The following is a 23,157-nucleotide window of genomic DNA, read 5'->3' as shown; positions in this document are numbered from 1 at the left end:
TGCTTAATAAGACATTAATCTCACCCAGCTGGGTTTACCCCCCAGATTTGAAGCCAATGCATGCTTAACCCGTCAGCTGTGCAAGCCACAGAAAACAGATTTGGTTCCTGTATATATATATTTTTTGTAATCCCTTCCATTTTCATCCCAGTTTTGCTTCTCTGTGGGAGAAAGACTCTCGGCCGCCCCAGCGGTAATGAAGCATCGCATTCCCTGGTCGTTAATGCTGCGGCTACTTAGCTTTAAACTCTGATTCCACATCCTAGTTAATGACAGTTGATTAGCGGCGGTGCATCCGTGTGGCGTCAGGAAGGGCCTCCGGGCAGAAAACACTTGCCTTACCCCCAGAAATCGTGGGCGCTCCATCACTGGAGATTTTTAAGGAGAGACTAGGACAGTGGTGGCGAACCTATGGCACGCGTGCCAGAGGCGGCATGCAGAGCCCACTCTGTGGGCACGCATGCCATGCCCCTGAGATGGCAACCATCCCTCTTCAACCAGCTGCCCACTAACTCGCCGAGGTCCCACGTGGCCGGATGCATCCCAGCACGGCTGGTTTCCCTCCGCCCCCGCGTCCCATCCCTCCTGGCCTCGCATGCGCTCCTTTTCCCGGGCACAACCCACTGCACCACCTCCTCAGCTGTCGGCCGGCCATCCAGCTCAGAGGCGGCTTCTCTGAACTGCTGGCGGTGGGCTGCGGAGCCCCAGAGTGCGCCAATCGAGGGGCCGGCAGGCTGTGGCTGCTGACGGACACTGTCGGCCCCCATGCGCTCGTTGGCCTCTGTGTGCGGGGCCCGACAGTGTTAGACAGCGGACGCCCCTGCCTCGCCTTGCCCGGCGACAATGGCACCCTCGGCCTGCCTTGCCTTACCCTGCAGGACGAGCCTCCTGCCCACCGCCCCACCTGCCAGAGACCCCCTGGATCTCCCCCTATCCTTTCCGGCCCCCACAGGTGTCCCTCCCCATGAACAACATCGAGGTGACCGCGCCCACCTTGGCCACACCCACCCAGTCTGCCAGGACCCCCACAACCACGCCCACCCTGTGGGCCACGCCCACCTGGCCCCCGGCGATAAATAAGTGGGTTTGGGGTTGCAGTTTGGGCACTCGGTCTCTAGAAAGTTCGCCATCGCTGCCCTATATCAGTGATGGCGAACCTTTTCGAGACCGAGGGCCCAAACTGCAACCCAAAACCCACTTAGGCATCGTCGGGTGCCGGGTGGGCGTGGCTCATTGGGTGGGTGTGGCCAATTGGGTGGGCGTGGCTGCGGTGGTAACCGCAGACTGGGTGGGACTAAAAAGTTCAATCAATCAATTCCAACTTTGCAAGATCTTTTTTTCCCCTGTGAGAAGTTGAAATTGACTGATTGATTGAACCTTTTTTTTTTGTACACGGCGGTGGAGGCCTAAAGCAAAAAGGTTTTATAAAACCCAGCTGAAGGCCTAGGACTGGGGCGACGGTGCGCGTGCCCACAGAGAGGGCTCTGAGTGCCGCCTCTGGCACCCGTGCCATAGGTTCTCCACCACTGATATAGGGAGTCCTCTACGGGCGTTGAAGGCCGTTGGAGGGCATCAGACTGGGAAAGATTTCTTCTGCCAAGCATTGCACGTTTTGAAAGAACCGTCTCTCGTCTTTCACAGGGGAAGATAAAGGAAATTAAATTCATTTCTCATTAACAGGCACAATCCCTGGCCTCCTCCTTATCTACCCGCCAGCTCTTGAGGATCTGCCGGCGTCTATCTCATTATCCGGATGAAAGTCTCCACCACGCTATCAATAAAGCTTGTCTTTCAAGGTAGGATTTTTTTTGGAAGTGTTTTCTTTTGGGCAGGCGTTTTTTTTGTTTTTTAATCTCAAGTCTGGAAGTCTGTCATTAATTTCCTCGTTGTTTGGAAGATATGGACAAGAAACGTTTTTTCAGTTGGCTGTGATTCATCTCAACCTCCAGGATGCCCTCGACCGCAGTTGCATCAAAACAATTGTGTCAGCTTATAACTTAAAGTATAGTATAAAATATGAAAATGCAAAAGCAAGTAGTAGGGAATATAGAATAGAATAGAATAGAATAGAATAGAATAGAATAGAATAGAATAGAATAGAATAGAATAGAAAAAATATGGAATGGAATGGAATAGAGAAGAAGAGAAGAGAAGAGAAGAGAAGAGAAGAGAAAAAATATGGAATGGAATAGAATAAAATAGAATAGAATAGAATAGAATAGAATAGAATAGAATAGAATAGAATAGAATAGAAAAAATATGGAATGGAATGGAATAGAGAAGAGGAGAAGAGAAGAGAAGAGAAGAGAAGAGAAAATATGGAATGGAATGGAATAGAATAGAATAGCAGAGTTGGAAGGGACTTTGGAGGTCATCTAGTCCAACCCCCTGCTCAGACAGGAAACCCTGTACCATTTCAGACAAATGGCTGTCCAGTCTCTTCTTAAAAACTTCCAGTGTTGGAGCATTCACCGCTTCTGGAGGCAGGTTGTTCCACTGGTTAATTGTTCTCACTGTCAGGAAGTTTCTCCTTAGTTCCAGGTTGCTTCTCTCCTTGATTAGTTTCCATCCGTTGCTTCTTGTCCTGCCTTCAGGCGCTTTGGAGAACAGCTTGACTCCCTCTTCTTTGGGGCAGCCCCTGAGATACTGGAAGACTGCTATCCTGTCCCCCCTCGTCCTTCTCTTCATTAAACTAGACATACCCAATTCCAGCAGCCTTTCCTTATATGTTTTAGCCTCCAGTCCCCTGATCATCTTTGTTGCTCTTCTCTGCACTCTTTCTAGAGTCTCAATATCTTTTTTACATCGTGGTGACCAAAACTGGACTCAGTATTCCAAGTGTGGCCTTACCAAGGCCTTGTAAAGCGGCATTAACACTTCACGTGATCTTGATTCTATCCCTCTGTTAATGCAGCCCAGCACTGTGTTGGCTTTTTTGGCAGCTGCAGCACACGGCTGGCAAGATCACTATAGGATCTGGTCACCTCTAAGAAGTCTACAGAACAGACTTTTTTCTCTCTGTGAAATAACCTCCCCCTTTTTTTCTTGTGGTATCTAGGTTTTTACCCAACCTCGCCAAATCTGCCTTACATAAAAACCTGCTGGATGCCGAGATCGAATCAAGCTCTGCCGATATCCAGAAAACGGAGGGAAGAGACTATAGCTGTAAGCTCTTGGTATTTTTCTTTCTTTTCTTTTTTTCCTGTTAAATTAAATTGTACGCGTGCAAACTGGGCCCGATTCTGTCCTACTTCTAACTCGGGAATCTTGTTTCACCCATTAGCAACCAAAAGGTTCTGAGGCTTCCTAGGGACTTGCTTCATTTTTTTTAGAGTACTGTAATTTGGTTAGTGTCATGCCAGCTGCAATTTTTGCAGATTTCTATGCCAGGAAATTCCATAACTGGGATTGCAAGGAAAGTATAGTATAAAATACGAAAATGCAAAAGCAAGTAGTAGGGAACAAATGTAAGGTGAAGGGAGAATAGAATGGGATGGGATGGGATGGGATGGGATGGGATGGGATGGGATGGGATGGAATGGAATGGAATGGAATGGAATAGAATAGAATAGAATAGAAAATATAGAATAGAATAGAAAATATAGAATAGAATAGAATAGAATAGAATCGAAAATATAGAATAGCATAGGATAGGATAGGATAGAATAGAATAGAATAGAAAATATAGAATAGGATAGGATAGAATAGAATAGAATAGAATAGAATAGAATAGAATAGAATAGAATAGAATAGAATAGAAAATATAAAATGGAATAGAATAGAATAGAATAGAAAATATAGAATAGCATAGGATAGAATAGAATAGGATAGAATAGAATAGAATAGAATAGAATAGAAAAAATAGAATAGAATAGAATAGAATAGAATAGAAAATATAGAATAGAATAGAATAGAAAATATAGAATAGAATAGGATAGGATAGGATAGGATAGGATAGGATAGGATAGGATAGAATAGAACAAATCACGGTTACATCTTTGTTTTCTAAAAGACCCAGAGTTAGGTAGACAAACATCAAGCTAATATCTAAAAGCAAACAAAGCAGACACCAAAATGCATCTACCGTATTTCCCCCCAAATAAGACCTGGTCTTAAATTAATTAAGCATTAGGGCTTATTTTCCGGTTAGGGCTTAAATACAATACTAAATGCTTCAGTCTGGCTGACAATCTTAACTGGGGCTTATTTTTTGGGTGGGCATCCTGAAAAATCATGCTAGGGCTTATTTTTCGGCGGGGTCTTATATTTGGGAGAAACACAGTATAGCCAAGTCCCATTTCAAAAGCCACTTTCGCAGTCTTTCTCAGAGGACTTTCCAAAATGAAGTATTTCAGTGGCATTTCGAATGCCAAGAGCTGTGCCCATCTGGGCAGAAAGTCACCATCCTTGATTTGTGTGCACATCCAGGTGAAATCAAGTCAGGAGTCCTCAGGATTGGAAGTGTCCAAATTCCGGTTTACAACCCCGACGAGAGCATGAAAGTGCCTGACGTTCTTTTCTATGAAAATACTCAAGTAAGTATCCCTTTGATCTCCTGCCCTTTCAGGTGGAGGGAGACCAAGCCTCTGGGCTGACTTTTGAAGATGGGCTCTCAGTCAGAGTCTCTCCCCAAAATGGGCATATTTGGCCTTTTGAGATCATGTTGTGGGCATCTACAAAATGGCTATTGGGTTAGAAGCTGGCCTGTTGCGAAGGGGTGAGTGTGCCATATTAGGATATAGAATGGAATGGAATGGAATGGAATGGAATAGAATAGAATAGAATAGAATAGAATTTGAATTAGAATTGAATTAGAATTGAATTAGAATTAGAATGGAATAGAGAATAGAATAGAATAGAATAGAATAGAATAGAATAGAATAGAATAGAATAGAATAGAATAGAATAAGTGGAATTTTCCTTCAATGGGATTTTTCCATGTATTTTGCCAGGAAACATAGATAGGGCAGCCTAGAAAAGTCAGTGCCCTCCTAACCATACCCAAGCACTCCAAGTTTCTTGGCGATGTCCATTTTGCTCTACGAGTTCATGGTGACCTAACCCTAACCCTAAGTGGAATTTTCCTCCAGTGGGATTTTCCCATGAATTTTGCCAGGAAACATAGATAGGGCAGCCTAGAAAAGTCAGTGCCCTCCTAACCATACCCAAGCATTCAGAGTTTGTTGGCAATGTCCATTTTGCTCTGTGAGTTCATGGTGACCTAACCCTAACCCTAAGTGGAATTTTCCTCCAATGGGATTTTCCCATGTATTTTGCCAGGAAACATAGATAGGGCAGCCTAGAAAAGTCAGCGCACTCCTAACCATACCCAAGCACTCCAAGTTTGTTGACGGTGTCCATTTTGCTCTACGAGTTCATGCTTTTCCCAAGTCAAGAGGTTTTGCATTTCTTTCCGTTGTGTGTTGTGAGCTATATTTAGCTCAATTCTGGAACCTATCCAAGATTATTGGGTGCATCATTGCTGCCTTCTTAGTTCTTGTGTGTGTGAATGATCTGGAAAGTGTGTTCCGTTTTAAACCCAAAACAAGCGTATTGTGTTCTTGGGGTTCTGATGGGCCAATCTAGAGCAGATCCTGGTTCAGGAGAAATGAAACGTAAGAACATTTTTGTTGTTTCAGACATTAGGGTTCTGGACCAAGGTATATAGTCATCTTTATTTCTTCTAAACCCTTCAGCATCTCCCAGTGCAGCATTACTACTGGTCTGCTCACCCCCTAGGCTTCAAAGGCACCTTCCTTTCTCTCCCTTCTGTTGCTGTCCCAAGGAGGAGAAAGCGGAGAGGGGGGTCCTTGGTGCTCTCTGAGCTTGGTGGTTTTCTTACAGACATTTCATGACCCAACTAGGTAACATTATCAGTGCTAGAAGGGTTTGGCTTTGTGGAAATGATGATGATGAGGATGAGGAGGAGGAGGAGGAGTGTGAGGTCCTTGGTGCTCTCTGAGCTTGGGGGTTTTCTTGCAGACATTTCATGACCCAACTAGGGAACGTCATCAGTGCTAGAAGGGAAAGGATGAGGAAGAGGACTGCAGAGTCCTTAGTTGTCTCTGAGCTTGGTTGTTTTCTTGCAGATGTTTCATAACTCAGCTAGGTAACATCATCAGTGCTAGAAGGGAGGAGGAGGAGGAGGAGGAGGAGGAGGAGGAGAATGACTGTGGGGTCCTTGGTGCTCTCTGAGCTTGGTGGTTTTCTTGCAGATGTTTCGTGATTCAACTAGGTAACATCATCAGTGCTAGGAGAAAGTGGGGTTTATTGGAGAGGAGGGAGGGGGAAGAGGAGGAGGGGGCGACTGTGGGGTCCTTGGTGCTCTCTGAGCTTGTTTATTTTCTTCCTGACATTTTATGACCCAACTAGGTTACATCATGAGTGCTAGCTAGGACTCCCTTGTAGCACTGATGATGTTACCTAGTTGGGTAATGAAACATCTGCAAGAAAACCACCAAGCTCAGAGAACACCAAGGACCCCACAGCCCCCCCTCTCCTCTTCCTCCTCCTCTCCCAAAAAAAACACTTCCTCCCAGCACTGATGATGTTGGCCAGTTGGGTCATGAAACGTCTGCAAGAAAACCACCAAGCTCAGAGAGCACCAAGGACCCCTCATCGTAATGATTCTCCGAGGAGTATAATTCTGTGTGGCTGACTCAGAAGAATCACGACAGCATTAATACTTCAGTGTTTTCACTCACTTATTTTCTTCCCAATTTTAAAACATGGCTTTCTTTTCCGCGTTAGCATATGATGGTGATGGAAGACATGTTAAAAGACTTTTTGCTCGGAGAGCATCTTCTTTTAGTGGGCAACCAGGTAAGAGAAATCACATTTTTTTTTCTCTATCCAATCCCTTTTGCACATTTAAATATTCAAAGCTCTCTATCTGTTCTGCCAACGAGTCAATTTCCCTGAAATTGTAAGCGTGACTTCCGAATACGGGCAGCCCTCAATTTAACAACGGTCCATTTAGGGGCCGTTCAAAGTTACCGCGGCATTGGAAAAAAAAAAGTGACGTACGACCGTTTTCACACTTACGACCGTTGCGGCATCCCCTGATCAAAATTCAGACGCTTGGCCCCTGACTCGTACTTATGACGGTCGCAGCGACCCGGGGTCACGTGACCCTCTTTTGCGACCTTCTGACAGGCAAAGTCAATGGGGAAGCCAATTCCACTTAACATCCACATTACTAACTTAACAACTGCAGTTGTTAAGGAAGGTTGTAAAACGGGGGAAAAGTCCCTTTTTCGCTGAGCAACAGGAATTTTGGGATCAGATAATAGATGGGGAAGAAATGGAGGCAGTGACAGAATTTATCTTCCTGGGCTCCAAGATCACCTCAGATGGGGACTGCAGCCAAGAAATTAAAAGACGCTTGCTCCTGGGGAGGAAAACTATGGCAAATCTAGACAGCACACTAAAGAGCAGAGACATCCCCCTGCCAACAAAAGTGCGCATAGTCAAGGCCATGGTTTTCCCAGTTGCAATGTATGGCTGTGAAAGTTGGACCATAAGAAAGGCTGAGCGCCAAAGAATGGAGGCCTTTGAACTCTGGTGCTGGAGAAGACTCCTGCGAATCCCCTGGACTGCCAGGCCATCAAACCGGTCAGTCCTAGAGGAGATCAACCCCTTTAGAAGGCCAGATCCGGAAGTTGAAACTCAAGTACTTTGGCCACCTAATGAGAAGGAAGGACTCACTGGAGAAGAGCCTAATGCTGGGAAAGATGGAGGGCAAGAGAAGAAGGGGACGACAGAGAAGGAGGTGGCTGAATGGAGTCCCTGAAGCAGGAGGCGTGAGCTTCAATGGACTCCAGAAGATGGTAGAGGACAGGAAGACCTGGAGGAGATCAACCCTGACTGCTCTTTAGAAGGCCAGATCCTGAAGTTGAAACTCAAGTCCTTTGGCCACCTAATGAGAAGAAGGAAGGACTCACTGGAGAAGAGCCTAATGCTGGGAAAGATGGAGGGCAAGAGAAGAACGGGATGACAGAGAAGGAGGTGGCTGGAGGGAGTCCCTGAAGCAGGAGGCGTGAGCTTCAATGGACTCCAGAAGATGGTGGAGGACAGGAAGGCCTGGAGGAACGTTGTCCATGGGGTCGGGATGGGTCGGACACGACTTTGCAACTAACAACAACAACAAGCCGAGGACTATCTGCATGTAGCCGTGAGGCGTTACGGCCGTTAACTCTACAGCAAATCAACCTTCCCTTTTGATTTAAAAATGATGCAATTAAAGCTGTTTTGTTTGCAAGGAGTTCAGTGAGTTAATACTGGTTTTAAGTGGGATGTAGCCTGATCATCATCCTTTTTGTATTTACCTGGGATGTCGTGGCCTGGAGTTTTAGTGCCAGAAACTGAGGGCGATTCTCATTTTTAGCTGGCAAATTGAGCTCCTTCGTAGAGACTGTTCCACCCTATCTTCTCCTCTAAAATATCCCTCATTGTGGTTGCGTTGTTGTTGCAGGGTGTGGGGAAAAATAAAGTGGTCGACAGATTCCTCCAGCTGTTAAATCGACCCAGAGAATATTTGCAGCTGCACAGGTGAGCCAAACTTTGGTGGGTGGGATTCTTGCTGTCAACGTTTGGAGTTAGGCAAAAGGCTTTTTTTAAAAAAATATTCATTTATCTTTCATATTTCTTAACTGCCCACTCTTTCAGAGTAGGGCTCTGTTTTCTCTTCAGATTGTGTGTATACATACACAGTTTGAAGAATAATCAGAGCCCCTCTCTGAGGGAGTGGGCAGTTAAGAAATATGAAAGATAAATCAAGGTTAAAAAGATTTTTAGAAAACTATTATATATACAGTATAATGTGAAGAGAAATCGGAGCCCCTCTCCGAGAGAGTGGGCAGTTAAGAAATATGAAAGATAAATAAAGGTTAAAATATTTTATAAAACTATCACATATATAATGTGAAGAGAAATCAGAGCCCCTCTCCGAGGGAGTGGGCAGTTAAGAAATATGAAAGATCAATAAAGGTTAAAAATATTTTAGGAAACTACTATATATATAATCCGAAGAAAAACCAGAAATGTCAAATTAACTCAAGCAGTGGCATATAAAGAAAACTTAAATAAAATGTTTTACAGATGGCATAGGACACCAGTGAGATTAGCAAAAATGTTTAAAAATACTTCCAATAAGTGTTGGAAATGCAAACAAAGACCAGGTAAGGTACTTATTACCATATCTGGTGGACGTTCCCTAAAGCAAAAAGTTTTTGGTAAAAATACATTTATGGTTGTAGAAAATGACTAAAAAAACAAATAGACTTTAAGCCGGAATTATTTTAGTTAGGAATAATAGGAGCAAACTACGAGAAAGATTGTATATACTTAATTTTACTCGTACTAACTGTAGCAAGAATTGTATTTGTCCAACATTGGAAAAATTAAAATTTGCCAACTGAAGAAGAACTAATTAAGAAAATTTTAGAGTGTGCAGAAATGGATAGATTGACTTTAAAGAGAAAAGAGAAAGAAGACTCGGTCTATTTTAGAACGTGGGATAATTTCTATCAATGGCTAGAAAAACGAGTTAGAAAGAAATGTGATATGTAACTTTGAATATATATTAGCAAGAAAAAGACCATCAAGTGATTAATTAACATATTGTTTATGATAATTAACTATTGTCTATTATTTTTTGTTAAATACATGAACCCCAACATTATGCTGTTAATATATATATGTATGAAAACTATTACATATATAATGTGAAGAGAAATCGGAGCCCCTCTCTGAGGGAGTGGGCAGCTAAGAAATATGAAAGATAAATAAAGGTTAAAAATATTTTAGAAAACTATTACATATATAATGTGAAGAGAAATTGGAGCCCCTCTCTGAGGGAGTGGGCAGTTAAGAAATATGAAAGATAAATAAAGGTTAAAATATTTTAGAAAACTATTACATATATAATGTGAAGAGAAATCGGAGCCCCTCTCTGAGGGAGTGGGCAGTTAAGAAATATGAAAGATAAATAAAGGTTAAAAATATTTTAGAAAACTATTACATATATAATGTGAAGAGAAATCGGAGCCCCTCTCTGAGGGAGTGGGCAGTTAAGAAATATGAAAGATAAATAAAGGTTAAAATATTTTAGAAAACTATTACATATATAATGTGAAGAGAAATCGGAGCCCCTCTCTGAGGGAGTGGGCAGTTAAGAAATATGAAAGATAAATAAAGGTTAAAATATTTTAGAAAACTATTACATATATAATGTCAAGAGACACAGTGCCCCTCTCTGAGGGAGTGGGCAGTTGAGAAATATAAAAAGATAAATAAAGGTTAAAAATATTTTAGGAATCTATTACACATATTATGTGAAGAGAAACCAGAATGTCTCTCTGAGGGATAGACCAATATGAAATATAAATAAACATTAAACATATTTTAAAAAACTATTTTTATATACATACATATACATACACACAAACACACACACACGCACACAATCTGAAGAGAAACCAGAGGCCCCCCTCTGAGGAATTGAGGAGTTATATATACAAGTAGTCCTTGACTTACAAGCATTCGCTTAGTGACCGTTCAAAGTTACAACGGCACTGAAAAATGGGACTTAACGACCATATTTCACTCTTATGACCGTTGCAATATCCCCACGGTCACCTGATCAAAATTCAGACCGTTGGCAACTGGCATGTACTTACGACAGTTCGTTTTACGCAGGGAGTTGCTTAACAACTGTGGCAAAATAGCACTAGCAATAGCACTTATATACCGCTTCACAGTGCTTTTTTACAGCCCATCTCTAAGCGGTTTAAAGAGTCAGCATATGAGCCCCCAACCATCTGGGTCCTCATTTTTACCGACCTCGGAAGGACGGAAGGCTGAGTCCACCTTGAGCCAGTCAGGTTCGAACTTCCTGGCGACGGGCAGAGTCAGCCTGCAATGCTGCAATACTCCGTTAACAACGGCGGCCTTGCTTAGCAGTGGAGATTCTGGCCCCCATTGTTGCAAGCCGGGGGCTACCTGTACTACAGATCCACTAAGGCACTTAGATTCCTCCAACTGGAATCAAAACGCCAGCTTGGATGTTAGGGCTTTAAGTGGCCCCTGCTGGCCTTTGGAGAAGGGAACGCTCGGCGACCGGCAAAAATGATTAAAAGAGAAGAAAAAATATATGTTTATTTAAATTTTTTGTTTAAATAAACATAAATTTAAATAAACATAAACATATGCTGCCTCCCGCTGTGAATCAGGGAGTAGAAAATAGCACAGCATGTTTGCAAATGCAACTTCCCCCTCCCTCCCTCCCCCCCCACTTTTCCCCAATGTACTGACGCGGTCAGCTGGGATGCATGAATAGAAGCCTGTCCGTGATTTGCCGCCCTAGGGACACCACCGTGCAGAGCCTGACGCTTCAGCCGTCCGTGAAAGAGGGCCTGATTGTGTACGAGGACTCTCCACTCGTAAGTCTCTTGCAAGGGGCGACTGGCTTGCCGATTCCGTCGTTAAAATCTGAGAGGACCTATGCGCTTGTGGGGCAGGCCCCTCTGGGTGGAGCCCCTGATAAATCCAGGGTTCACATTGTGTCCTAAATAAATTAGGTTATTATTGTAATTTATTAGATAGATAGATAGATAGATAGATAGATAGATAGATAGATAGATAGATAGATAGATAGATAGATAGATAGATAGATAGATAGATAGATAGATAGAGGTGGGTGGGTGGGTGGGTGGGCGGGCGGACGGACGGACGGACGGACGGACGGACGGATGGATGGATGGATAAAAAAGGATGGGTGGATGGGTGAGTGGATGGATGGATGGATGGATGGATAGATAAAGAGGATGGGTGGATGGGGGATGGATGGATGGATGGATAGGTAGGTAGGTAGGTGAGTGGGTGGGTGGGTAGGTGGATGGATGGATAAAAAAGGATGGGTGGATGGGTGAGTGGATGGATAGATGGATGAATGGATGGATAGATAAAGGATGGGTGGATGGGGATAGATAGATAGATAGATAGATAGATAGATAGATAGATAGATAGATAGATAGATAGATAGATAGATAGATAGATAGATAGATAGATAATAGATAGATAGATAGATAGATAAGACGATAGGTAGATGTGGGATGGATAGAAAGAAAAAGAGAAAGAAAGAAAAAGAAAGAAAGAAAAAGAAAGAAAGAAAAAGAAAGAAAGAAAGAAAAGAGGATAGGTGGATGGGGGATGGGTGGATAAATAGACAGACAGACAGACAGTTTTCTTCTGATCCACATTCATCAAATTTGTGAAATAGATACTGTATTTTTCTTTCTTTTTGGGGATGACCTGGGAATATCCTTTGCTTTGCTTGCCTTGTCCATAATAATAATAAAAGTAGCCTTCATATCAGAATGGGAACCCTCTGTGTTGCATCTAGGCTGGAAACACTAGATTTCTAATATTAGTAATATTATCTTTTTTCCCCGCCAACGTTTGTCTCATCCCAATCATTTCTTTCTAGGTGAAAGCTGTCAAAAAGGGGCACATCCTCATGATTGACGAGGCAGACAAGGCACCCACCAACGTCACCTGCATTTTGAAAACTTTGGTGGAGAGCGGAGAGATGATTCTGTCCGACGGGAGACGCATTGTTTCTAGTAAGCCGTCCCAGAGGGAAAGTCTTCCAGTAGCTGACTTCCTTACGGATTAATAAATTAAGAGCTGTTAATAACATAACTGGAGATGTGATTTTCTTCAGAGAAATGGAGGGCTTTAGTTATTAATTAATATTAATTTATAGTATTGCGCGTCAGTGCATCAAGACTGGTTGCCGTGTTGTTACACGGACCCCGATTCCTGTTGGACGTTTGCTATTCTTTGATAAGCGAGTCATTTCTTTCCGGAATAAAGTTTTAATCAGATCGAAAAAGGCTGATTTTGTTTGTTTTAACCTTCCAGATGCTGCTGCTGCAGATGGGAGAAAAAATGTCATAGTAATGCATCCGGATTTTAGGATGATTGTTTTAGCAAACAGGCCGGGATTCCCTTTCTTGGGAAATGACTTTTTTGGAACCCTTGGTAAGTCACACACACTTGATTAAAAGCTTCTATTTTATGGTCCTGTCTAGGAAAAGATGCTATTTTCGTTTGACCAGTCTGGTTGTTGGGGGGGGGGAACCCCAAAGAAGCTACCAGTTTAGGTGTATTAAAACCGTTTCTTTATTTTAGACTCTCTTACTCCTTTGCTGTTTGGGAAAAGAAATATGTATTTTGGGCCGTGCGTAATTTTCCCTAGAAATTTAAAATAATAATAATAATAATAATAATAATAATAATAATAATAATAATAATAATAATAATAATAATAATAATGTGAGTAAAAAAAAAATAAGCTCCATTCTGAAGGGCTAGTAGTAGCGTAGTAAGGAAGCTAAGCTTACACCTGTTGTTTTCTTCAAAATTTTAAAATATGTATTTTAGTCCAGGCATAATTTTCCCTTGAAAATTATGTATGTAAGGGTGTAGGTCTATACCAGGGGTAGGCAACCTTGGCTCTTTTATGACTGGTGGACTTCAACTCCCAGAATTCCTGAGCCAGCCACGCTGAGGGGAAAGGGAGAGGTTTCCAAGCTGAGCCATGCTGGCTCAGGAATTCTGGGAGATGAAGTCCACGAGTCATGAGGGGGCCATAGTTCCCCCATGCTGGCTGAGGAATTCTGGGAGTTGAAGTCCACAAATCATGAGGGGGCCATAGTTCCCCCATGCTGGCTGAGGAATTCTGGGAGTTGAAGTCCACGAGTCATGAGGGGGCCATAGTTCCCCCATGCTGGCTGAGGAATTCTGGGAGTTGAAGTCCACAAGTCATGAGGGGGCCATAGTTCCCCCATGCTGGCTGAGGAATTCTGGGAGTTGAAGTCCACGAGTCATAAAAGAGCCCAAGTTGCCTACCCCTGGTCTATACATATGTTGCATATAAATGTGGGTTATGCATGTGTACACTTTGAGAGCAAGCACCTAAATTTCATTTTTAATGTGTGCCGTTGTGCCCCCAGGAATAAATGACAATAAAGGTTACCTAATCTAACAATGTTTTTCCCCAAAAAATGAATGTGGGTAAAAAAATAAGCTCCTTTCTGAAGGGCTAGTAGTAGCGTAGTAAGCAAGCTAAGCTTAAACCTCTTGTGTTTTCTTCAAAAATTTAAAATATTTCGCAGCACCCCTGTGAGTTCACTCTAGCACACCAGAGTGCAAAGTCTTCTTCTTTATTAAGTACTGCAAATGAATTGAGGCCTTTGAACTCTGGTGCTGGAGAAGATTCCTGCGAGTCCCCTGGACTGCAAGGCGATCAAACCAGTCAGTCCTAGAGGAGATCAACCCCGACTGCTCTTGAGAAGGCCAGATCCTGAAGTTGGAACTCAAGTACTTTGGCCACCTAATGAGAAGGAAGGACTCACTGGAGAAGGGCCTAATGGTGGGAAAGATGGAGGGCAAGAGAAGAAGGGGACGACAGAGAAGAAGGTGGCTGGATGGAGTCCCTGAAGCAGGAGGCGGGAGCTTCAATGGACTCCAGAAGATGGTAGAGGACAGGAAGGCCTGGAGGAACGTTGTCCATGAGGTCGCGATAGGTCGGACACGACTTCGCCACTGACAAACAAATGAATTAACCTATTGGACGCCATTTTCTCCTTTCTTGTTCTTGCCTCTTCCAGGAGACATATTTAGCTGTCATGCAGTTGATAACCCAAAACCAAACTCAGAACTAGCCATGCTTCGACAGTACGGGCCCGATGTCCCGGATTCAGTTCTCCAGAAACTGGTAGCAGCTTTTGGAGAGCTGCGAAGTTTGGCCGACCAAGGAATTATCAATTATCCTTACTCGACTCGAGAAGTGGTGAACATCGTCAAGCATTTGCAGGTAGTGTATGACTGTTCCTAATACTGGACTGTTCACTAATCAATTATTATTTGACTTTAAAGGCTATTTTTAACCTTTGGAAAGCCTGGCGTGTTTCAGAAGAGGTTTCTAAGGGTGCTTTTGCCTTTGATGTCAGCAAATCTTAAAGAAACTTGTCCTCATTGAGACAGAAGCAGGGGATCTTTTTGTGTCCTTCCTCGTTCAATTAATTACGAATGGCTTAATTTCTGATTTTTTGCATCGGTGTGGGTCCAAGCTGTGTCATGTTCCTTTTGTTGGGTTGTGGGTTGCTCCAACACTGGAGTTTTTTAAGAAGCGTTTGGACAACCATTTCTCCGAAACGGTGTGGGGTTGATCAGGGGGGGTGGGACTAGAAGACCTCCAAGGTCCCTTCCAGCTCTCTTATTATCTTACTCTCTTCCTGTAAGTGAAAAGAATAAACTTCTTCCCGATATGGTTGCATTGTTTTGTGCCCTGAAAAATCCCATACAATTCAAAGAGAGTCGTCTCTTAATCCTGTTTGGTTGTCTGTGTTGTTAGAAAGAAAAGGATTTAGCCTCTAAACCCCTCGTCTAACTTAATTCCTCTTCCCTGCTCTCTTTCTAGTTCCTCAGTATCTTTATTTCACTGAGGTGTGACCATAATGGGACACAGTATTTCAAGCCTAGTTGGCCAGTGGGACCAGTAGAACATAGAGCAAATGGTGTGGGAGTACAGTGGTGCATGAGGAACGGTTGCTGGAATTGGGTATGTCTAGTTTAATGAAGAGAAGGACGAGGGGGGACATGATAGCAGTCTTCCAGTATCTCAGGGGTTGCCCCAAAGAAGAGGGAGTCAAGCTATTCTCCAAGCGCCTGAAGGCAGGACAAGAAGCAACGGATGGAAACTCATCAAGGAGAGAAGCAACCTGGAACTAAGGAGAAACTTCCTGACAGTGAGAACAATTAACCAGTGGAACCACCTGCCTCCAGAAGCGGCGAATGCTCCAACACTGGAAGTTTTTAAGAAGAGACTGGACAGCCATGTGTCTGAAATTGGTATAGGCTTTCCTGCCTGAGCAGGGGGTTGGACTAGATGACCTCCAAGGTCCCTTCCAACTCTATCATTATTGTTCCTGTGCATAGGCTTTTAGCAGTAACTTGACTGGATTGAACCTTCACAGGTGGACTTAGTCTTTCACACCTGACATAACCAGACATGGAAACCAGACCCAACGTCTTGAATATCTGGCATCAGAGCTGGCTGTACAAGGATACGACAAGGGGGGACATGATAGCAGCCTTCCAATATCTCAGGGGCTGCCCCAAAGAAGAGGGAGTCAAGCTATTCTCCAAAGCACCTGAAAGCAAGATAAGAAGCAACGGGTGGAAACTAACCAAAGAGAGAAGCAACCTAGAACTAAGGAGAAACTTCCTGACAGTCAGAACAATTAACCAGTGGAACAACCTGCCTCCAGAAGAGGTGAATGCTCCAACACTGGAGGTTTTTAAGAAGAGACTGGACAGCCATTTGTCCGAAATGGTATAGGGTTTCCTGCCTGAGCAGGGGGTTGGACTAGATGACCTCCAAGGTCCCTTCTGTTATTCTTTTCCTTCCTCCCTTCCTCCCTCCCTTCTCCAACACTGGAAATTTTTAAGAAGAGACTGGACAGCCATTTGTCTGAAATGGTATAGGGTTTCCTGCCTGAGCAGGGGGTTGGACTTGATGACCTCCAAGGTCCCTTCCAACTTTATCATCATCATCATCATCATCATCATCATCATCATCATTATTATTATTATTATTATTATTATTATTATTATTATTATTATTATTATTATTATTATTATTTCATTACGTGGCATAGGCTGTATTTTCAGAAGACTCTAGCTTTTTGCTTCGAGTATCTCCCAGTATCTCAAATAGTTAAAAAGAAGGAAAAGATCCTGGAAGGCTTGTTTGTGCCAAAGAACCGTCATGATTCAACAAGCTGGAGGCTGAACTGTTCCATAAATGAAGCTAAAAATAACTAAGGAATGGACATAATTATGACATAAAGCAAGGGACGGTCTTAATTCACACACACTTCAGTTTCTGGGTTGAATTCAGCTTTCGTCTTGGCTTGGCCTCAAGGGCTTCCCAGAGACCTGGATCAGGGGATTCACTGGATTTATTTAGATTTTCTTCAACCAGTAGCACGCAGAAACAAACGTAATTGTTTAGGACACAGACGTAGCCCCCCCAGTGTCTAGCAGGTAATGGGAACCAGAGTTGGGATGAAAGGAAGGAGGGAAGTGATACAATCTCACAACTTGGGAACAGAGGAAGGAAGTGAAGTCATTACACAATATCTGTTTCTGTAGTTGTAGGGCTCTGCTAAGCGTTCCTCTGCGAAATCAGGGTGTCTTTTTTATATATATATACAAAGGTAATCTGTTTTAGTTGAAAAGTGTTTATACTGCTGGCAAGCAAAGTCAGCTTTAGGATGTGCCTCTCCACAGCCTGATTTATTTAGCTATCAAATCCAGCTGATCGCCGACGGTTCAGACTTTCTCTCTGGTTCACAACCGAATAAAGTTGTTTTTGCTTCATTTGTAAGTCTGAAAAGTAGAGGAGAAAAATGTGCCTTGGAAAAATTGGACATCCCTCCATACAAGGAGCTCTGTATGACCTCAATCTAACATATTCTCATATAGCTGTTTTCATTCACATCATGTTTGGGCTGTGTGGGTGTCAGAATCCAGAATAACAGAGTTGGAAGGGACCTTGGAGGTCTTCTAGTCCAACCCCCTGCTCAGGCAGGAAACCCTATACCAGGGGTAAGCAACCTTGGCTCTTTTTATGACTCGTGGACTTCAACTCCCAGAATTCCTGAGCCAGCCACGCTGAGGGGAAAGGGAGAGGTTTCCAAGCTGAGCCATGCTGGCTGAGGAATTCTGGGAGTTGAAGTCCGCCAGTCATGAAGGGGCCATAGTTCCCCCATGTTGGCTGAGCAATTCTGGGAGTTGAAGTCCATGAGTCATGAGGGGGCCATAGTTCCCCCATGCTGGCTCAGGAATTCTGGGAGTTGAAGTCCACCAGTCATAAAAGAGCCAAGGTTGCCTACCCCTGACCTATACCATTTCTGACCAATGGTTGTCCAGTCTCTTCTTAAAAATCTCCAGTGATGGAGCACCCACGGCTTCTGGAGGCAAGGAGTTCCATCGGTTAATTGTTCACACTGTTAGGAAATTTCTCCTTAGTTCTAGCTTGGTTTTCTCCTGGATAAGCTTCCATTCCTTCCTTCTTGTCTTGTCCTCGGATGCTTCGGAGCATGGGCTGACCCCTTCTCTTCAAAATTTTGGATATTCCTTTATTTCTCCCCTACAAAATGGTCGTTAAGGAGGAAAGTAGACCACTGCAGTACAGAGTGCCTTTTGATTTGGAAACTCTTAGGATGGAAGTAGCCTAGGGACCAGTTCCAACACCACAATTAACACAGTCCGTTAGTAATGCAATCAGATTTCCTTACCGGTCGCTGTGCATCAAAACTCCCAAAATAAATAATCCTCAGAAAGTTTAATCACGCGAAGTGTTAATACCATTTTACAATGCCTTGGTAAGGCCACACTTGGAATACGGCATCCAGTTTTGGTCACTGCAATGTAAAAAAGATGCTGAGACTCTAGAAAGAGTACAGAGAAGAGCAACAAAGATGATTAGGGGACTGGAGGCTAAAACATATGAGGAACGGTTGCTGGAATTGGGGATGTCTAGTTTAACGAAGAGAAGGACGAGGGGGGAGATGATAGCAGCCTTCCAGTATCTCAGGGGCTGCCCCAAAGAAGAGGCAGTCAAGCTATTCTCCAAAGTGCCTGAAGGCAGGACAAGAAGCAACGGATGGAAACTAATCAAGGAGAGACGCAACCTAGAACTAAGGAGAAACTTCCTGACAGTTAGAACAATTAACCAGTGGAACAACCTGCCTCCAGAAGCTCTGAATGCTCCAACACTGGAAGTTTTTAAGAAGAGACTGGACAGCCATTTGTCCGAAATGGTATAGGGTTTCCTGCCTGAGCAGGGGGTTGGACTAGATGACCTTCAAGGTCCCTTCCAACTTTACTATTATTATTATCTCCGAAATTGTCTCCAATAATGTCTTCTTCCTATTTTTCTTCCTGTAGGAGAAGAGCAGGCAGAGAAGAGCTGGGGCTGGAGTTAAATGCAGCATCAGCTTAGAATCCTTATGTTGTCACAAATGGTCATCAAATCCAATCCCTCTTGAACGTCATTCCCTCTTTATCTGGCGCCAATTTGATTTGAATTTTAATTGACCAGATTCTGGTATATAGTCTTGAGCAATAAACCTTCTAACTGCAACTCAGTGTATGGTCCCGATCCTTTGCACCCGACACTCCCTCAGGTTCCCGAAGAAAAGTTTGAAGGGAAAGAGAGGGGAAGAGGTGCAATTGTGTGAGCAGAACATTGGATGAAGCCCTCTGAATGCAAGGGTTTGTTTGTTTAAAAGACCACACAATTTGAAGTTGTTGTCCCATCACTCCTAATTAAATAGCCCATTCATAATTTCCCCTTGAAATCTATAAAGGCTTGACAAACACGTTTCTAGGTATTGCAATCCACGGAGAAGAGGGTGGCAAACACCTAGATTTGTGTGTGTGTTGCGTAAGGGAACACAGTGTAACCTCTGTGAGCTTTCAAGTCACACTTTCCATCACCCACAACAAACTCACGCTTTGTTTTTTTTTTTCTTCTGTCCCTTTCTTAATCTCCGCAGAAGTTTCCGACAGAAGGACTTGCGAACGTGGTCCGGAACGTCTTCGATTTTGACTCCTACAACAAAGAAATGCGTGAGATATTAATTAGCACGTTGCACAAACACGGAATACCTATCGGTGCCAAGCCCGACAACGTACAGATGGCCAAGGAGTAAGGTTCATTGTCTGCTGTATTTGCTGCTAGTTGTAAAAACCTGGAACGCTTGAAGCAAAATTCCGTGTGTATTTTCCTCCGGAAAGGTCATCCGCATCGCATAATTATTTATTTATACAACACGATCGGCGTACATTTACGGGATACATCAATATGTTCGAACGGAGGAGTTGTTTGTTTTTTAAAAAAAAATCTAATTAACATGGGTGATTTGTGCAATGGAAATAAATAAAAGGGAAATATTTGTTTTGATTCTTTTCGGTTTCTATTCATTGATTGGTCTTTTGCTAATTTGTCACTGTCCTGCGTGCAAAACTTTGGTTTGTAACTTTTTTTTTTAAAAAAAAAATGGAAATGAAGTGAATTGACTTGGCTTTTAAATCCGGCACGAGACACTTTCCCCAAAGTACTGTGGAAATTCAGATTAAAAGATCTCGATTCAACAGGTCTTGCCTGGCACCACTCAAATTTATCTGGTGGTTAATGTCATTTTGTAATGATGTCATTACAGCAACCACGCAAATCACCCTGCTGACGCATTTTCGTATTTTAACAGAAGTTCGTGAATAACAGACGTCGTTTCCCCCAATTGGACGACCAAAACAAAATTTTCTTGCGTTTCTGCTTCCTTGCATTCATTCCAGACTGTTTTCAGGGTATCCAGTTTGGTTAATGGTATTTATGGAGACCCTGTTTTATGGGGTGCTTATTTACTGAACATCAGACAGATACCTTGATGTCTATAAATAATAATAATAGTAGCACTGTAGGAGTATGTTACAAGGTCGCATTTTTACGCTCAAACCATAGCAACCTGGAGAAACCATCTTAAATTAAAACAAGTATTTCCCTTTATGCTTGCAAAGGTTATGCGAAACAGACTTGTAAAAGCTGGTTCTGTTGTTTGTCTGGGTTTTTTTTTGAGACAAGTCCACTTTTTTAGCTATAGATCTCATTCAGGGGTTAGTGAATAAACCATCTCTAGAATCATCCTTAACTTGAGATATGTAAAATCTCGCAGACAGAATTACAGATATTTATTCAGTTACTTCCCACTCCTCTTAAATATGCTAGTTTTAAAACCTGCCTCCAAGAAACCATTGAAGTATAGCTTACTTAATAGTTATAATATTGCTCTGTGTACCATTTCAGTGTGGTATATGAACATTTCTTAGGCAATATTACCAGTTGTTTAAACTTCCATCCATTTTGCCTTCGTACTTTAGTAGCCTTATTATCTCTTTTCCCCCCTTAAAAATTCCCGGTTTAAGTTAGAATGGATCTTATCCTTTTTGTCGTGTTTACGAAAAAGCAACTAGCTTGAGTGAGTAATGTACGAGTGATACACGGAGGAGTCATTGCTCACAATTTCCCCTGAATTTCCAGTAGTTGCTAAAATGGAAGCCGTTGTCAACCTCTTTGTGGATTCTCACATTCCTGACTGTTTGAGACTCAGTAGCAAAAAAAGTGTTGTCGACTCAAGAGAAATGTCTGCCCAATTAATAATAGTGATATTTTTCTGGTCAGATTGCCACTGCCGGATACAAAATTTATGGGCTATTGGAAAATCAATCCTTTGGGGAAATCGCGACGAAGGCTGTTGTGTCCTACTGAAACTCATCGCGTAGACGTGAAGGTCTGTGAGATTGGGTACAAGCTTAAGGTTGATAGGGGAGAATATTTGTAGCTGGGGGTTGAAATGAGGGGTCCTTGGTGCTCTCTGAGCCTGTTGGTTTTCTTGCAGATGTTTCATGACCCAACTAGGTAACATCATCAGTGCTAGAATGGGAGGGGGATTTATGGAGAGGAGGAGGAGGAGGACTGTGGGGTCCTTGGTGCTCTCTAAGCTGGGTTTACTTGCAGACGTTTCATGACCCAACTAGGGAACATCATCAGTGCTAGGAGGAAGTGGGGTTTGTTGGGGAGGAGGGGAAGAGGAGGAGGGGGGGCTGTGGGGTCCTGGGTGCTCTCTGAGCTTGGTGGTTTTCTTGCAGACGTTTCATGACCCATCTAGGTAACATCATCATTGCTAGGAGGAAGCGGGACTTAGGAGGAGGAGGAGGAGGTCCTCCTCCTCCTCCTCCTCCTCCTCCTCCTCCTCCTCCTCCTCCTCCTCCTCCTCCTAAAGTGTGGGGTCCTGGGTGCTCTTTCAGCTGGGTGGTTTTCTTGCAGACTTTTCATGACTCAACTAGGGAACATCATCAGTGTTGATGCTGTTTGGGTAATGAAATGTCTGCAAAACACACACACACAGACACACACAGACACACACACACACAAAGAACCATGGAATGACTTCCTGATTAGGGGTGATGATTTTCAAATTAAAGAAAGAAGATGTGGGTGTCTGGATCACAAGGGATTTATTATAGCGAAGAAATATGCAGTGGTCTTAAGGTGGACCGCCCAGAATGGGTGATTCTAAAACCCTACAATGATGGTGACTTAATTTGGCGGCAGAATACCTACATTTCAACCCTTCCATTGTGCTTTATTTCATTTGCACATTAAGGGCGAGGAGCAGATGTCTTCCAGGAGGCAAAAGATTGCCATTTTGAGTTTTAACCCATCCTAAACTCCAAAACAAAGATCCCACCCGATCACTAGGATCTCGGAGTCCTAGTGGACAATCACTTAAATGTGAGCCAGCCGTGTGCTGCAGCTGCCAAAAAAGCCAACACAGTGCTGGGCTGCATGAACAGAGTGACAGAATCAAGATCACGTGAAGTTTTAATACCGCTTTACAATGTCTTGGTAAGGCCACACTTGGAATACTGCATCCAGTTTTGGTCACCACGGTGTAAAAAAAGACGTTGAGACTCTAGAAAGAGTACAGAGAAGAGCAACAAAGAGGATTAGGGGACTGGAGGCTAAAACATAGAAGGAACGGTTGCTGGAATTGGGTATGTCTAGTTTAACGAAGAGAAGGACGAGGGGGGGACATGGCCTCAGAGAGGGTACGCAACTTGGGAGTCCTCCTGGATCCGCGGCTGACATTGGATGACCAATTGTCAGCCGTGACCAGGGGGGCGTTTTATCAGGTTCGCCTGATTCACCAGTTGCGGCCTTTTCTGGACCGGGACGCCTTGCGCACAGTCACTCAAGCTCTCGTCACCTCCCGCCTGGACTACTGTAACGCTCTCTACATGGGGCTCCCTTTGAGGAGCATCCAGAGACTCCAACTGGTCCAGAATGCGGCCGCGCGGGCGGTGTTGGGAGGGACTCGTCGCTCCCATGTAACACCGCTGCTGCGCGAGCTGCACTGGTTACCAGTGGTCTTCCGGGTGCGCTTTAAGGTGTTAGTTACCACCTTTAAAGCGCTCCATGGCATCGGACCTGGCTACCTCCGAGACCGCCTTCTGCCACAG

The 23,157-nt window shown here is 43.5% G+C and overlaps 1 protein-coding gene across 1 annotated transcript in view; it reads left to right on the top strand.

Moving 5' to 3' along the window:
- The window catches only part of VWA8 (von Willebrand factor A domain containing 8), a 105,359-nt gene that overhangs the window by 34,980 nt on the left and 47,222 nt on the right, over positions 1-23,157 (top strand). Inside the window, exons 17-27 of the mRNA XM_015811056.1 lie at positions 1,681-1,796; positions 3,059-3,165; positions 4,429-4,535; positions 6,751-6,822; positions 8,474-8,550; positions 11,366-11,441; positions 12,488-12,623; positions 12,925-13,044; positions 14,676-14,881; positions 19,635-19,786; positions 21,317-21,425. Of these exons, the coding sequence (XP_015666542.1) occupies positions 1,681-1,796; positions 3,059-3,165; positions 4,429-4,535; positions 6,751-6,822; positions 8,474-8,550; positions 11,366-11,441; positions 12,488-12,623; positions 12,925-13,044; positions 14,676-14,881; positions 19,635-19,786; positions 21,317-21,425 (1,278 nt within the window). The remainder of the gene's footprint in view (positions 1-1,680; positions 1,797-3,058; positions 3,166-4,428; positions 4,536-6,750; positions 6,823-8,473; positions 8,551-11,365; positions 11,442-12,487; positions 12,624-12,924; positions 13,045-14,675; positions 14,882-19,634; positions 19,787-21,316; positions 21,426-23,157) is intronic.

This window comes from Protobothrops mucrosquamatus, unplaced genomic scaffold (genome assembly GCF_001527695.2).
Source record: "Protobothrops mucrosquamatus isolate PMUCROS unplaced genomic scaffold, P.Mucros_1.0 scaffold28, whole genome shotgun sequence".
Classification (NCBI taxonomy): Eukaryota; Metazoa; Chordata; class Lepidosauria; order Squamata; family Viperidae; genus Protobothrops; species Protobothrops mucrosquamatus.
Note: the sequence above shows the minus strand (reverse complement) of the source record. Positions and strands in the feature narration are given on the sequence as shown.